The sequence below is a fragment of the Cyanistes caeruleus genome, chromosome 5, assembly GCF_971803275.1.
Source record: "Cyanistes caeruleus chromosome 5, bCyaCae1.hap1.1, whole genome shotgun sequence".
In the NCBI taxonomy this organism is placed as follows: Eukaryota; Metazoa; Chordata; class Aves; order Passeriformes; family Paridae; genus Cyanistes; species Cyanistes caeruleus.
In genome coordinates this window covers 29479564-29494102 of record NC_141705.1, presented here as the reverse complement: position 1 = coordinate 29494102, position 14539 = coordinate 29479564, and the positions used below count along the sequence as shown (strand labels likewise).

The 14539-nt window shown below is 38.1% G+C and overlaps 1 protein-coding gene across 4 annotated transcripts; it reads right to left on the bottom strand.

Annotated features, from left to right (window-relative positions):
• VPS37A (VPS37A subunit of ESCRT-I) lies at positions 1 to 14525 on the bottom strand. Of its 4 annotated transcripts, none has more exons than XM_086888782.1 (12): positions 14288 to 14525; positions 10785 to 10859; positions 9686 to 9800; positions 8726 to 8826; positions 7624 to 7840; positions 6186 to 6256; positions 4086 to 4213; positions 3938 to 3996; positions 3777 to 3845; positions 1719 to 1862; positions 914 to 994; positions 1 to 722 (listed from the first exon to the last, which is right to left on the bottom strand). In XM_086888782.1, exons 1-11 carry the CDS (start codon positions 14404 to 14406, stop codon positions 914 to 916), a joined length of 1179 nt encoding a protein of 392 aa, XP_086744908.1. In that variant the 5' UTR covers positions 14407 to 14525; the 3' UTR covers positions 1 to 722. The 4 variants fall into 4 exon arrangements, with proteins under 4 accessions (XP_086744908.1, XP_086744912.1, XP_086744909.1 ...); XM_086888786.1 differs by having other exon boundaries at positions 14317 to 14513; XM_086888783.1 differs by lacking the exon at positions 14288 to 14525 and adding an exon at positions 12885 to 13025.
• Positions 14526 to 14539: the final 14 nt, after the last annotated feature.

The following is a 14539-nucleotide window of genomic DNA, read 5'->3' as shown; positions in this document are numbered from 1 at the left end:
TTAGATGAAAATTGTGTTTAATTAGTGGTAGGTACCAAGCCACTCTTGAAATCAGTGCATCAGTGCTACTAAGCAACATATCAAATCTATGCAGATATCATTTATTCTATATTGATTCAAATAAAATTTGTTCCAACACATCCTTTGCTTAATCCCCAATCTACTTATCCAAAACACAATACAAGCTATACTTAGTTTTCTATTATTACTTAGAAGTAAAAAAACTTGTTTTTTAATATTTTGGCTTCAAGAAAAGTCAGCTTGTGAATCCACTGGCAATCTCCATTAAGAACTTTTTAGTTTCCGAAGTCCCATCAACACTTAAAGTCTTCCACAGATTAAGTCAAATCTATGGTTAAAGTTCAAAATACAAAAGATATGAATTATGTTTTTATAAAAATGTAAAAAGCTAGTCAAAATTACATGTTTAGATATTTAATCTCTGAATAATGGAGTATAGCAGCAGGGAACTTAAATATTATAACTATCAACAATAAATACAAGAAATTAATGCGAAGATTGCAATAGAAGAATTCTTGAGTACAATGAGAATATAAAGAGACATTCTAATTTGTACAAAAACCATCCCAACTCTGTATACAATCTCTTCTATAAATACAACCAGATAAGATGAAATGCTTATTTGCAAATAATAGTTATTAAAAAGTGTGCTTTATTGGGATTTTCATTCGTTCTCTTGGCAGGTGTAGTTTGCAGGAAGTCTGTAAAGACAAATTTCTGTAATTAGATATTTTAATTTCTCCACTCGTATTTTTTAAATACAAGTAACAACAGATGCAGAACATGCTTGATTTCCACAGAAAGTGATATTAGAACCCTAAACACTGTAACAAATCCATTTGCAGTTACCAGCTGTGTAAATAAGGTAAATTTTTTAATAAACAAAGTTTACCTATAGCGGAGCATGAAATTGGCTGTGCATTGCTATTGCCTGTTGAAGTTTTTCCTCTTTGGCTCGTCTGCAGTGGCAGAGCTATGAAACAAAACACGTAAGACTGAATTCTAAATGCAGTTTTTCATAATGCATAATGCAGTTTCTGCTTCATGATTTAGCTATTTCACAGACTCTTTAAAGAAAGAAAACCTGCCTGACCTACCTCCCTTCCAAGCTTTGGGCTGAACAATGGGCTATATCAATAACATTATTCTATCCAAAATCGCTTATAAAAGAGTGTTTTCAATGTCACAAAATACATTTTTTGGCATCTTTAAAGAAAGCTACACTACTTGGTAAGTTACTTCTGTCACAGTATGAGCAAGAATGGTAGTTTTTGAACCTCAGTTACTTCTTTGTTGATAACCAACAGAATTTATTTAAGAAGTTTAACATATTAAACATTAAGGTTGTTTAATTGAACATGTCAGTTTACTTAAAACTTCCAAATTTGAAATTTATCATGTGGCTATCTTTCCCCTATACCTATACAAGATAAAGAAAAAATTTGCACAAAAATGTCTGCAACAACACAAGAACAGGATCTAACACAGGAGACCTTTACACTCCCATCTTAAAAGTATGTGCCTTTGGAATGTAGATTATAGTCTAAATAGACTGAAGCCATTTAAGGATATTTTCTTCTGTCACTAAAGCACTGATCTGTATCACAGGACTGCTGAAACTCTTAAAAAAAAAGTCCTAAATTTATTCACTATGTGTTGTACATGTCTTGGATTAGAACTATTTGTGGATTACATACCGTTCTCTTTTCCATGAAACTACTAAGAAAGTCATCTATCTCTGTTTTGCCTTCCAAGAAGTCTTCTGCAATAGTGTCAGACTCCTCCTCAGCTTCATGAGCAGCTACTTTAAGTCTGGCCTGCAGAGCACTTGGACTGCAACTCTAAGAAAATAAAAACTCCAATGTAATATAAACCTGTCCATTAAAATTTATATTTCCAAGAAGATAAATGACTATATAAATATGGAATACTATTATAACATAAAAGCTTAAGTAACCAGATGAAGTTCCATCTCCAAGTAACAGCACAGCTTGTTAAACTAGAAAGGATTCAGTGTAAGAAAAGTGTTGCTAGTTTAGGTCTTGACACACAATCATTCACATAAATGAATCGTTTTTCAACTTTTACCCTACACTGTAGGAAGCATCCAGCTTGGAAATCTGACAAGTTCTCAAATGCATAATTTCTGAACTAACATTTCAAGTGTCTTCAATAAACAGGGTCTGCTTTTGAAAATCAGTTGTGAACCTGAGAAGTATAAAAAGGTAAAAAAGCACTTATTGCTCAGCTTTTAAATACCCTCAAAATAATTGTGGAGAAGAAGACAGGAAAGCAAAAAATACCTAATCAAGAAGTAGATGGGATGCTAATCTAAGTCAGTAAACTCATTTTTCTGTTCTTATAAACCTCCTGTTTATTGCACGCAATTTCATTATTTTTCTCAAATATGTCTAGGCAGTTAATCAGGACATGATTCACATCTAGTAGGAGTCTGTACAGAGCCAGAACTGCAAAATTAAAATATTTATAGATTTCAGATGCTTGGCCTAAGCTTCATCTACCCTATGAAAAATCTTTTACTTAGGTACTTTAAAACCTTAATGTAATCAAAAATTTACTGTTAAGTTAATCTAGTACAAAATACAGAGACTTTGCTCTAATAAAAGACAACTAAAATTCACTCACAGTACAAGTAAAAATACTTGTCTGGAAATTTGAAGGAAAGAGAGCAGGAGGTATCATGTAGTGCACAGCAAACATCAACACATGAAGCTATAGCATATATGGGAAAAAAGCAGAAAAATTCAGCTGCTACTCCTCCAATCAGCCTCCTATCCATCATTACATTGAATCAGCAAATCTAACTTAGAAAAAAGTAAAGGGACTACAGCAGTACCATATTATGTCCTGTTTTAAAGTGGTTTCTTGCAAAAATAGAGATTTTTATCCATGATAGTATCTCTGCCCTCTTTGAAGTCAAAGGAGGCATTAGGAGTCAGACAATTCTGATTTTCAAGTGAGGAAACCTCTAACACATTTAGACCACCTATGAAATAATTTGGTTTACCATCATGCAACACTTTTTAATTTTATTTTTTTTTAATTTTGTATTTAGTTATTTTGAGGGCATTCAGAAATACAGGTACTATGTATGCTAATTTGATAGACTATTGCATTCTCAGGTGACTAGTCTTGCAAATTATGAAGATTTTAGTGCAGAAAGTGGTTTATTAGAGCTACATCTTCTAATGAATACCCTGATAAACATACCAAGAAATTATTCTCCTTCTCCAGCACTTTCTGAAGTAAAAACTTCCCTAATTGCGCTGCTAGAACGTGCAAGGTTTGACAGCACGTACAACACGTTGCCTTAAGTAAGCATGCCCAGTGAATTGCAGAATTTAAGTTCCTGAAGTTACTGAGCACTTTCATCGGGTACACTTTTCAAGCTCATTAAATGAGTACCATTAACTGAACAAGCCTTTAAAAATTAATCTATTCTTAAAACTGGTTTGGACCAGGATTGTACTAACAGCTCTAGATGTGCATTTCTCTTTTCTTCCAACTTTGCTTCTACTGTAGCAGTGAAAAACAAAAACCCAACCAAAAACCCCCATTGTTTTGCTTTTAAGATTTTGGTACATCATCCCATTTTTCTCATACCTGATGAAATACTTAATCTACTTCATATTAAATGAGAGTTTAACCAAACAATAGTCTTATTGGTTAAAGATACAAATCAAAACTTCAGATTTATTGAAGTATTCTTAAAGGATGACATATAGGAATTATACCTCACTAAGTTCATGCTGTCTTTGCATCTTTTTTTCAAAGGCTGCTTTCATTTGTGTGAGTTGCTCATACTGGAAGGAAGAAAAAAAAGAACATTATCACCTTGAAAAAAACCCAGATATTACCACTAATATTTCTGAAGATTATTTTACTATTCACTTACCTTATCCAACACTGTCTGTCTTTTTGCCTCGAGACTAGGCTCCAGCAACAGATTTTTTTCTGGAAAATAAAATCACCATTACTACTTTTTTTTAAAAGGATTTAGTTCACAGAACACAGCCACACATGTCAACATTTTGACAGCTTACTTGCCAGCTCTTCAATGCTTTTCACTAACTCATCTCTATCAGTAATGACTTGCTTCAGTTGTGGAAGAGTCACAAACTGTTCCAGTAACACCTCCTCCTGCTCATTCATACTGGTCAGCTGTGATATACTGTATTGAAACAGAAAGAAAGTACATTTGAATCTAACAGAAAACACCACATGTAAAGTAATTAATTTCTATCAGTCTGAGGCATTTTTTTGTACTTTACAAATATGTGACACTTGACCACAACTTATTTTTCCCCGTTCCCTGGATTGTGGGCTCTACTATATGCAGTGATTTTAGAAAGCAACATGTTAAAAAGTACCTCCCATTTCAAGCCTTACTTTCCATAATGCTACTATGGTGGCTTAACTGTGTCCAGCTACCAGATGCCCATTAGCTGCTCTTTCATTCCCTCTCAACAGGCTATGGAGGTGAATCTCAGGGATTGAGATAAAAACAATGAGGTCAGTTACCAATTACAATGACACAAAAAACACACTTGGAAAAATTTAACTGAATTTATTGTCAATTACAGTAAAAGTTGGATGGTGACCAAGAAAGGCAAAAACTACACCACTTTCCTCTGTTTTCCCTCAAGCTCAACTTGATTCCTTCATTTCCAGCACTAGCTGCTGCTCTCCCTTCTCATACTTCACCCCTGCTCCACAGACTGCAATCAGTTTCTGGCCGGAAAGACTATTCCAGTCTGGGTAATATATGGCTGCAGTTTTGCGGAGCCTGCTCCAATACGGGGTCCTTCCTGGACTGCAATGCGGTAAACTGCTCCAGCATAGTCCTCTCACAGCTACAGGGTACATTTTTAAAATACCTGTTCTACTGTGGTCTTCTCCAAAACTTCCAAAGCAGAAACGTAACTGCTCTGGCACCTGGAGCACCTTCTTCTCCCCCTTCTTCTCTGACCTTGATGTTTGCAGGATTATCACACTTTGCCATTCCTCCCCTCAAACCTCACTGTCTCTGCTCTCTCTATAATGTTTTCAGAGGCAGTGCCTGCATCACTAATGGACTCAGCGGTCCTGCAGTGGGTTTGCTGCTGGCACAGGGGCAGCTCCTGACTTTTCTCACAAAGGTCACTCAAAAGGCCCCCAGCTACCAAAACTGTGCCACCTATACGGAACAGAACTGCTCAGAACAGTGGCAATACCATTGTCATTCGACTCAACTACCAACAAAAAATCATGGAATTTTAATAATTTCTTGAAAGGATACGGCTTGATTAGACTGTTTTGTTTAAACAAGTTACACTTCCCTGCAAAAATCTTGACTTGCTGTGTTGCTAGAACTGAAAAGATAAGTCAGCTAAACTAAACAGGTTCTTTAGAAAGTGTCAAAGAGAAAAAAAAATAAAACAGTTGAAAGGACAGAGTTTTCAACTGCTTAATTATGACACCACCAGAAAGATGTGAGACCTGAAGCAGTTTATACTGAATTTGTAACCTATTCTATCCCACGTAACTGTTGTAGGAAGCTGTCTCATTAGATCTGAACAAACTACTGGGAGTAGTAACTAACAGTTTGTTTGAATAACAACAAGATAATAAAAGTATTTCCATAGTATGTGTATAAAGTATTTAGATGTAGCAGTGATTTGCACTGGGACAGCTGACACATTTACCACCTGGATTTGTCTAACCCAGCCTCCCCTGAACGTGCTGAGCTGCTCACAAAACAGTTCACCATTTACCTTGCACTACAGTACTTTGGAGTTTGAACCAGCCTCAAGCTGTCCCATTTCCTCCTTCAAAAGTTATGCTTATTGAATTACTACAAATTAGAAGGCCTCAGAAAACTGCAAAGCACTGATAGTTAAAAAAAGTAAAAATAAACGCTCTTTTTCCTGGTGTTGAATCAAGTACAGTTCCTGCCAAGAAAACCCTAAAGAAGCAACACATTTGAATACAAAGCGGGGTTATTTTCTGACTCCAATACTTAGTAGAATGGTAGTTCTCCTAATTATAATTTCTACAAAACCCTTTCAGTGATGCATACAGACTTCTGACAAAAATCAGATACAGGCGAGCAATAACTGCCTTTTAATAACTATGGAAAGTTCAGCTATCTTCTGAAAGTTTACCTTAGTTCTGAGAGTTCTGGAAAGGTATCAGGAACATCAGGCATCTTGTATGTAAATCCATTCTGGCCAACCTAAATCAAAGTTTAGAAATGCTTAGTAGGTTTTTGAAGGGCAATTTCTTGACATTTAACCTGATTAATTAAAAACTGAAGACGCGTATTTTCCAGCAACAATCAAAGCAGGAAAAGCAGTAAGAAGCATAAGCACTAGTCTCTGAACAGACGACAATTCAACCAATGCAAGAAAATGCTTCAAGATGTTTGGGGTGACATGTCATAAAAGATGAGTCAGTTTTGGAGGAAAATAATTCTATTTTGCCATGTCCTTCATTTGAAAACAACTGGATGACTGAGGAAATACAGAAGAATAGTAAAATTCAGGGAAGTGAGAACAGAGAAGGAGATTGACATTTTGATCTCTTTCATGTGTTTTTTAAAGCTATAATCCCTCAGAAAACAAACAGTTTAGACAAGGAAAAAACGGTTGTCTCCATAGAATGTAGAGAATTTAAATTCTACAAAGCCAGGAAACTGCCTTCCAAGCCTAAGAAAACTAGTTTCTGTAGACATGATTTGATTAAAGACTACACATTTAAATACAAAGTTTAATTAAAAATAAAATTCATTCTAGAGTTCATCAGCAAGGAGCTTGAGTATAAACGTACAAGATAAAACACCACATATAAAGACTTGAGATTGAACATTGCCTTCACCTAATAGGTTCTGAGCAGGAAAGAAAGAAAAAACCATTTTCTGTAGTTGGAAAAACAGCTACAGCTGCACTATGGGGTGTCGCTCTATTGGGAACGGCGTAAGGAACGACACAGACTCGTGAAGTCGAACTGGAGAAGTTTCTCCCTCGTTTATTACCTCAGGTCTTTTTTATAGACCAATACGTGAAAAGTACAGAAAAGAAAACTCTTATTGGTTAGTAAACTAACACATCACCATCATTGGTCAGTGGGGTTCACCACCCCTCGACCTTCTCTTGCAAGAAAACAAGGAACAGACAAACAGCACCTGCAAGGCTGTTTTCTATCTCTGAGGATTGTTTTAATTCCTCCTTATGAATTCCCAGGCCACTTTCTCAGGCAAGACTGAGAAAGCTATGTGGCCTGCAATTTCCACAGGCACCATGCTCTCTGCTTCACAGTTAGCATCCATAATGGGGGAGTGCAGGTCCAAAACAAAACCCCTTATAATTGATTACCTTCAGCATGCAACTTTTGAAACTCAGACAAACTTGTTGCTCTGACTTTAAGTTCTAAAAAACTCTTCACTAAAGCCAGAATGACAGTTTTGTTTCACTAGCACCAGCAAAACAATGAAGTGCACTCACTCAAGTGCTTCTTTTGAGTTTTACATCAATGCCCCGTGTGCCCTAAGGGATCTTTTAGCCTGTGTCTGACAGCTTAAGCAGCGAAACTCAGCACACTGACCTGAAGCACTGCTTCTGCTGTCGGAACAGGCAATGGCAGGTCAGCAATCAAGCCATAGGAGGGAGCAGCAGGTTTGTCTGTAGTGTAGCTTGAAGAAACTGATTCAGAAACAGGCATGGCTGCCATTGTTCTGTTTGTTTCTTGAGGTGGATATGGAGGGAGAAATGGAAACCCCTGAGGAGCAAAAGGAGGCATTCCAGCTGGTTTGTTGAAAAGGCTAAAAACAAACAAAACCACAACCATGAGCAACCAACTGTTTACAGCACATTTCTTATCACTTGAACTATAATTACCAGACCATATATAAGATGTAAGAATGAATTTTAAAATGGCCACAAACTTTGTATTTTCTCTTCCCAGTTACTTCCAATGTAGTCTTTTTGTCTAACACTACAATATAGTATAGAACTCCATAAATCTTCATTCTTGTAGAACAGCTAAATACACACACTATTATGAGAAAACTACTTCTCAAAAATTTATGAGAGCGTAATTTTAAATTGTTTCCATTCAAAAGTTGTGAAAAAACATCTGTGTCAAACATTAGTTCTTATTTATGGTATAACATTTAATAGCTTGGGCAACACACACATAATTACTTCTGAATAATATGAAAGATTTTTAAATTCACAGCTGCAGCTATATCTAAACTTAGTATCACAGTCAGCCATGAGAACCACAGTTGTACCCATACAGCTTGAATTTAATACAATTCTTTAAATCACACAATTTCTGCTGCACATGGTGCAACAGAAACTGTCTTAGGCCTGGGAGACTATGAACAGAATATGAAAAACACAACTGCTCAGATCATGAGCTATGACAAATTTCAGACTTCATCTCATAATGTAAAAATTTATTTTTCAAGAAAACAGATATAAAGTTACATCAGGCATGTTGATACAGTAACTCAAATGAACCTAGTGTCTCTTCTAACAAGTACATCATCAAGCATGCACATGAAATAGTGCAAGGACAGGGAATCTAATTCTTCCAATAGATCCATTACAGTACTCCTGTCCCTGCCCTTCCTATAACTGGTCTAGTCTCTTCTTAAAAAAAGAATAGACATAGTTCCATTTATTATGTTTAGATAACTTACTATGGAAATGATGTTGAGCTAGGAGCTAGAACTGGAGGATTCTTCCAAAACTCATCCAGTAAACTCTGAATAATTTTTCCAAGATCTGAATGCATTGTAAACTGGGAAAAACACAAAACAAAACCTAGTGAAGAAGAAAAATCATGTCTGGAATCCAAGAATTCCAAAATGTGCTGAACTTGATGGTCTATTATACCCATGTGACAGTGCTGAAAAGCTATTTTGGACATACCAGCTAATCTAAACTGTGTATATACAAGTGCCAGATAAAGTGATAAAGCCATCCAGAGTTGAACAGAAACTAAATGTCTTTTCTATATTCCATTATCAGTGCAGAGTCATTGAAGTACCACATTTCTGATGAACAACTGAAAAAAACCAGTTTAGTTACCAAGTTAAATTTGTACAAACAACAGAAGAGGAAAAAAAAAATTAAAATATCCAAGGACAAAGGCATTAACTGCATTCTGACAGAATCAGAACCTACATCCACTCCAAAAAAATAACACATTCTTCTTGACAAAAGGAACAGCATATTAAAATCCTGAATATTCAAGCTAAAACCATGACGCCATTCTAATAGGATTAGGCTAGAAAGAACTATGTTACAAAACCGTCTTAAAGCATCCCTCTGCTTTATTTGGAATATACTGGAATGTAGTTGGAAGAACTGTGCAATTAATAATAACCAAAAAATGTGATAATAATTTTCTAAGCCTTCATAATTTAAACCAGTTTTAGATATATGGAGTACTCAAGTCAGTAATGATATCAGTAAAAGTATAAATACTAGTCTACTGAACACTTCAGAATTTCTGCCTTCAGGCCCGCAAAATACAGTTTGAAAGAGATTAGGATCTATACTAATGTTTTTTACCAGGAGTGTTAACAATAATCTAGCCTGATATGTATTAAAACTGCTATTAACAGTAGATCTGTGAAGCTACAAATTATACATACATTACTTATTAATGGACCGGTCACGTATACTCCCTGCTTGTCCATTAAATGATGTCTCACAGGTGGGAAAACACTGATGACTGGTTTTTCCTGAGGAAACTGAGGTGGAAGCAAACTGCAAATAGAAGAATAATTATTACTACAGTGACATTCTGTGATACAGTTTGCATAAGAAAGCTTCTTATGCAAATAAAAATTACTACTAATTACATAAACTTACTTTTCTATGAGAACAGTTATGGAGAAGTTTATAATGAATGAAGCACACAAAAGGTATTTTTGGTTACATAATTAGAAGTCCAACAGATTGGAATACCACACTCCCACAAAACTGAAGAGAGCATTTACTGGGCAAAATCTTAGTATAACAAAGGAACAATTATCACAGAATATTCTGAGTTGGAAGGGACCCACAAGGATCACTGAGTCCAACTCTTAAGTACATGGCCCATACAGGCACCGATAATAACTTGGTGTGATTAGCACATGCACTGACCAACTGATGGACAACAAAAAAGCTGTAGCACAACAACAACACTTTTGAATACAAATGTTATTACTACAAATACAATGCTATGTAACCTGTAAGAATATCAGGCCAATTCTGCAGGCCAAAATAACAAAAAACTTGTGAACAGAGTATTAACAATATTTGTCAGAGCAAAAGTATCCCCCCAAATTAAATTCACAGGAAATGTTACAATAAATCACTTAAGTTATGATCCAGAAGCTTCATCAGGGTAAGAGTTTGGAATTGCAGCAGACTAGTAAATTACCAATCAAGTTTCTTTTCAGTGGGAGGGAATCAAAGTTATCAGAAACCCTCAAGCATTTTCCCCTAGTTACCTTCAACTAAAATCACACAGTTATCTTAGGAACTGAGAACAGCAAAATGTGATTTTGCTCTCAGCTGAGTATCTGTATCTTGTACAGAGCCAGTTTCACTCTGATCACTATAACCATTAATACAAATCCAGGTTATGGCTCCTGACATTAATTATGAGCTGGAAGCTGCTTATATTCTATTACCGCTTTTTTTTTTTTTAAAAAAAAAAAATTAATTTTCAAGATGTGCACAGACACAGCTCACTCTACTTACATGTTAATATTAATTGTCAAGTTGTTTACAGTGAATGGCAGTCGATATTCCACATCTTTCTGTATTTCTGCAATGCTGTCAAAGAAGAAATTGTTAGCATCCATTTCATGGTGAATAGAACAGATAAAAGTCTCAAAAAAACAAGCATGACCTCAGACATTTGTACTCAGTTTAGTTTTGTAAAGTCCTGTAAGAACAAAACTGAAAATGCTGGAATAAGTTAACAGTCTTCAGCATCCTATATTGAATATTAAGATTAAAGCAAAAAAAAGTGGATTTAACGTTTAAATCTCATACATAATCACAAGCAAAGGAACTACAGTAGGAGAAATCACACTACTCACTATTCTGACACTCTCAACTTATCTTTCTCCCCTTACTGGCTTAAATTAAGACAACACAGTAATGTTTTTTTAATATACTGAATTTTATCTGATTAAACATTTACTTTGCAAGACATTATATCAGGTTCACAACTAAGTATTGCTTTGAAACAGTGCCTTAAGATCAAAATGTAGAACATTTATTAGACTAGGCATTCTTCTTTAATAGCCTAAATTTTAACAGCAGTTTTTACTATGTGCACCAAGCTCAATGCATTTGTACAAATACTTTCAAGAATTATCTGGAGAAGAGCTACTTTCAACAACATAAAGCTCCAGTGACACTCAAGACCCAGGCCCTCCTGAAAGCACTGATGTGCCTTACAAAATCAGATAAGGCCGAATCTAAATTTGTTTTTCCTGGAACATGTAAATTAGAGGGGAAAATCTTGAAATGAGCTATATTAATAGGAGGTTTATTTCAATACCCAAAGCATTCTACAATTTCTAAGTTAGACTGTCTTGAAAGAGAGCATCCCAGAGAATGTGGAGGAGGTGGAGGTGAAGACTTAGCTCAGAAGCAGAATTTCTAGACAGTACGTACATATCTAAGCTGAGATTAAGAGACAGAAAGACAGAAAATTAGCTTCATCTTATAATGAATCAAAACAAACTGTCAAAGACTGATTGCTCTTCCATGTATTTCTCCTGTTTGCACCTGGTTAATAATACTCTTCTCAGTCACCTAAGGCTCCCTTATACAGGGGAGGGAACAGAGCTCCAATGGCAAATAAGGGCAGATGGAAATTCCCAGAAAGCATCTTTTGATCTAACTTCAGAAATGCTCCTCCATCCACTGCCAGGTGCATTTTCTCAAAAAACCCAAAGCATGTTACCTGAAAATGTGTGTTAAGAGTAGTGTTGGGAGTGTTTCGTGTTCTTCCAAAGCACTATTGGGGCATAGAATTTAAGACTGTCCTTAAAAGCTTGGGAAACAAATGGGCATTAACTTAGCTATGAACCTTGCTTTCTGCAGCCCCATCTTACTCCTCCCATAGACAACTCAGTATTTGTTCTTTCCCTGTGAAATCACATGTTGTCTGAAGAAAATACTAAATATCTTCAGCACAGGAGAATTCAAATCAAGGGTTCTACTGTGTTACACCACACACCACTATCTGCACCTTCTCATTCTTAACTGAAGGATTCTCCCTGGAATCTCTCATGCACATTCCTGCCCTGTAATCATCTGTCACACCTTTCATTAGCCTGCTGCAAAATCCTTTTGAGAAGGGTATATAATTATTCATGTGCACAACCTATGGAAACTGGGGAGGAAGATGAGGACAGGGAGTCAGGAACAGGAAAGCCAGAATCTCATTGAACTGTTCCAATGGTTATAACCTTGCTTAGGAAAAATCTTTAACTAATAACCTTAGTTGACCCTTCCCCAAGTGGGAATGAGTACACTGGAAAAATTATACATTTCTAACTTTGTCTAGAACAACAGCAAATGTAAGAAAACTATTTTTTAAAGGCAAAGGTTTTATTTCAAGCTCTTAACCTGTGAAGGGACTGTGTAAAGGAAAGCTAGCTGCTTTACTAAAATGAAGATCACACATACCCGAGCTTTTATGACCTAAGACAACACAAACCAAACCTGACTAACTTAGTTCTAACTACACCATGCCAAGAATTTTGAGCATTTTGGTGAAGAGCAACAAGAATACTCATAAATGAATGACATTTGGGCAGCTATCATGTCCCTAGCTCTCACCTCAATTCCTGGCCACAGCATCCATTCCCTCCCTCTCTACGCTTGAGCTGGTGCGTGCACAAAGAGCATCCAACCATTTCAGCAAACTGACTGACAAAAACTGATCCCCTTTCTGGGGACTTAATTCAGGATGAGCTCATCTCACTGCCAGATTAAAAAAAAAAAAGAAAGTGGGTATAAACAAAAGGCCAAGTAAAGCCAGCTGAAGAAAAACTTTTGAGTTAACTAAGCTCCTATATGCCCACAGGACAGCTCCTTAGAAACGTGAATTGCCTCAAAAATATCTGTACAGGCTTAAGTTCATGCAAGCAACAATACTTAAAATATCTTCATATTTATGTTTCCTGTGTGATAATTCAAAATATTAGGAATGTAAACTATCTGCAGTTATTAAACCTGCAAATGTATTTAGCGTCTCTTCCACTCCTAGTATCAGTCTGATGTGACAGGAAACATTCTCCATCCTTTTTTCTGAATTATTTTGGAGGCAGCTACCATTCCAGTCCTACAGAAATCCTAGGAAGTTGTATGTCTGTAGAATGCTTACATCACTGCGACTATAACCTCAAATGTATGAAATGTGGATCTCCTTTTAAAATATGAAGTGTTTTAAAAGACTAGCCAAAACAGGGCAGCATACTACTAAGAGGAATTACCTCAGGACAAATAGTTTTGCTTTAAAAATTGTGGATGTTGAACCGGAATAAACACAACTGGCATCTTTTGACCATATAAACAAAACTAGTTTTTTAAGGAGAAGCCCGTTTTTAGCAAGCAGCACTGAACACCAGGAAAAACAGTCCGTAAAGCCAGTAGGGCAGCTATGCCACTGTGACACGCAGCTCCTTGGTGTCCTATGTTTTAGTCTCAACTTTTAATAAACTACGTTGTTACAAGCAGCTACTTTAGGTTTTATCCCAAGACGAACTGGCAACTCTTTGAAGACATTACAACCCATTAGCAGGCTTTCCGGTCCACGGCAGGTGAAACCGGGCACGGCGACCTGCGCCCGATCACCCGGCCAGGCCACACCAAAGCCGGCGGGGCGCCTCTCCCGACAGCCGATTTGACTTTCCGTTTCCAAATTCTTCCTCCCAGCCCGCCGGCGTCCCACGTCCCACTGTCCTCCGGCGGGGACCCCGCGGCACCGCACTCCCGCCCGGCGGGACCCTTCGGCCCCGGGACAGCGCGGGCTTGGGCCGGCCCGGCTGCAGCGCCGCCGGCTCGGGGGCCCTGTTTACCCACACGGCCGCGAGGACCCAGCCAGGCCTCACGGGGACGGGGCGCAGGCGGGTCCCCGTGAGAGCGCACAGGGACACGCGACACGCTACCGACACAGCGCGGCCCCGGGACGGGCGACACGGCACGGCCCTCCCGCCCCCGCTCCCGCCGCGGCCACTCACGATGCGTGCGCGGCGCGCAGGGACTCGACCTGGCGCTGCCGCTGCTGCTGGAGGCCGGTGCGCGCGGGCGGCGCGGCGGGGGCGGCGCCGCCCTTGGCGAGCGGGAACAACCAGTTCATCGCGCGCGCCGCGGCACCGGAGGGGCGCGAGGGCACCCGCGGCACCGCGCGCACCTAACCGAGCGCCCGCGCGCGCCTGCGCGCGACGGCGGCCCCGCCGCCGCCCCTGCCCCGCCCCGGAGCCGCCGCCGGC

Bases quoted from the DNA above. Each gene is read 5' to 3' on its own strand.
- VPS37A (XM_086888782.1), bottom strand. From the start codon at position 14,406: ATGAACTGGTTGTTCCCGCTCGCCAAGGGCGGCGCCGCCCCCGCCGCG. The intron at 8,827-9,685 runs GTATGTATAATT...TGTTTTTCCCAG, and splicing joins CCGGTCCATTAATAAGTAAT to TTTACAATGCATTCAGATCT. The intron at 6,257-7,623 runs GTCAGTGTGCTG...ACTTTGATTTAG, and splicing joins CAGCAGAAGCAGTGCTTCAG to GTTGGCCAGAATGGATTTAC.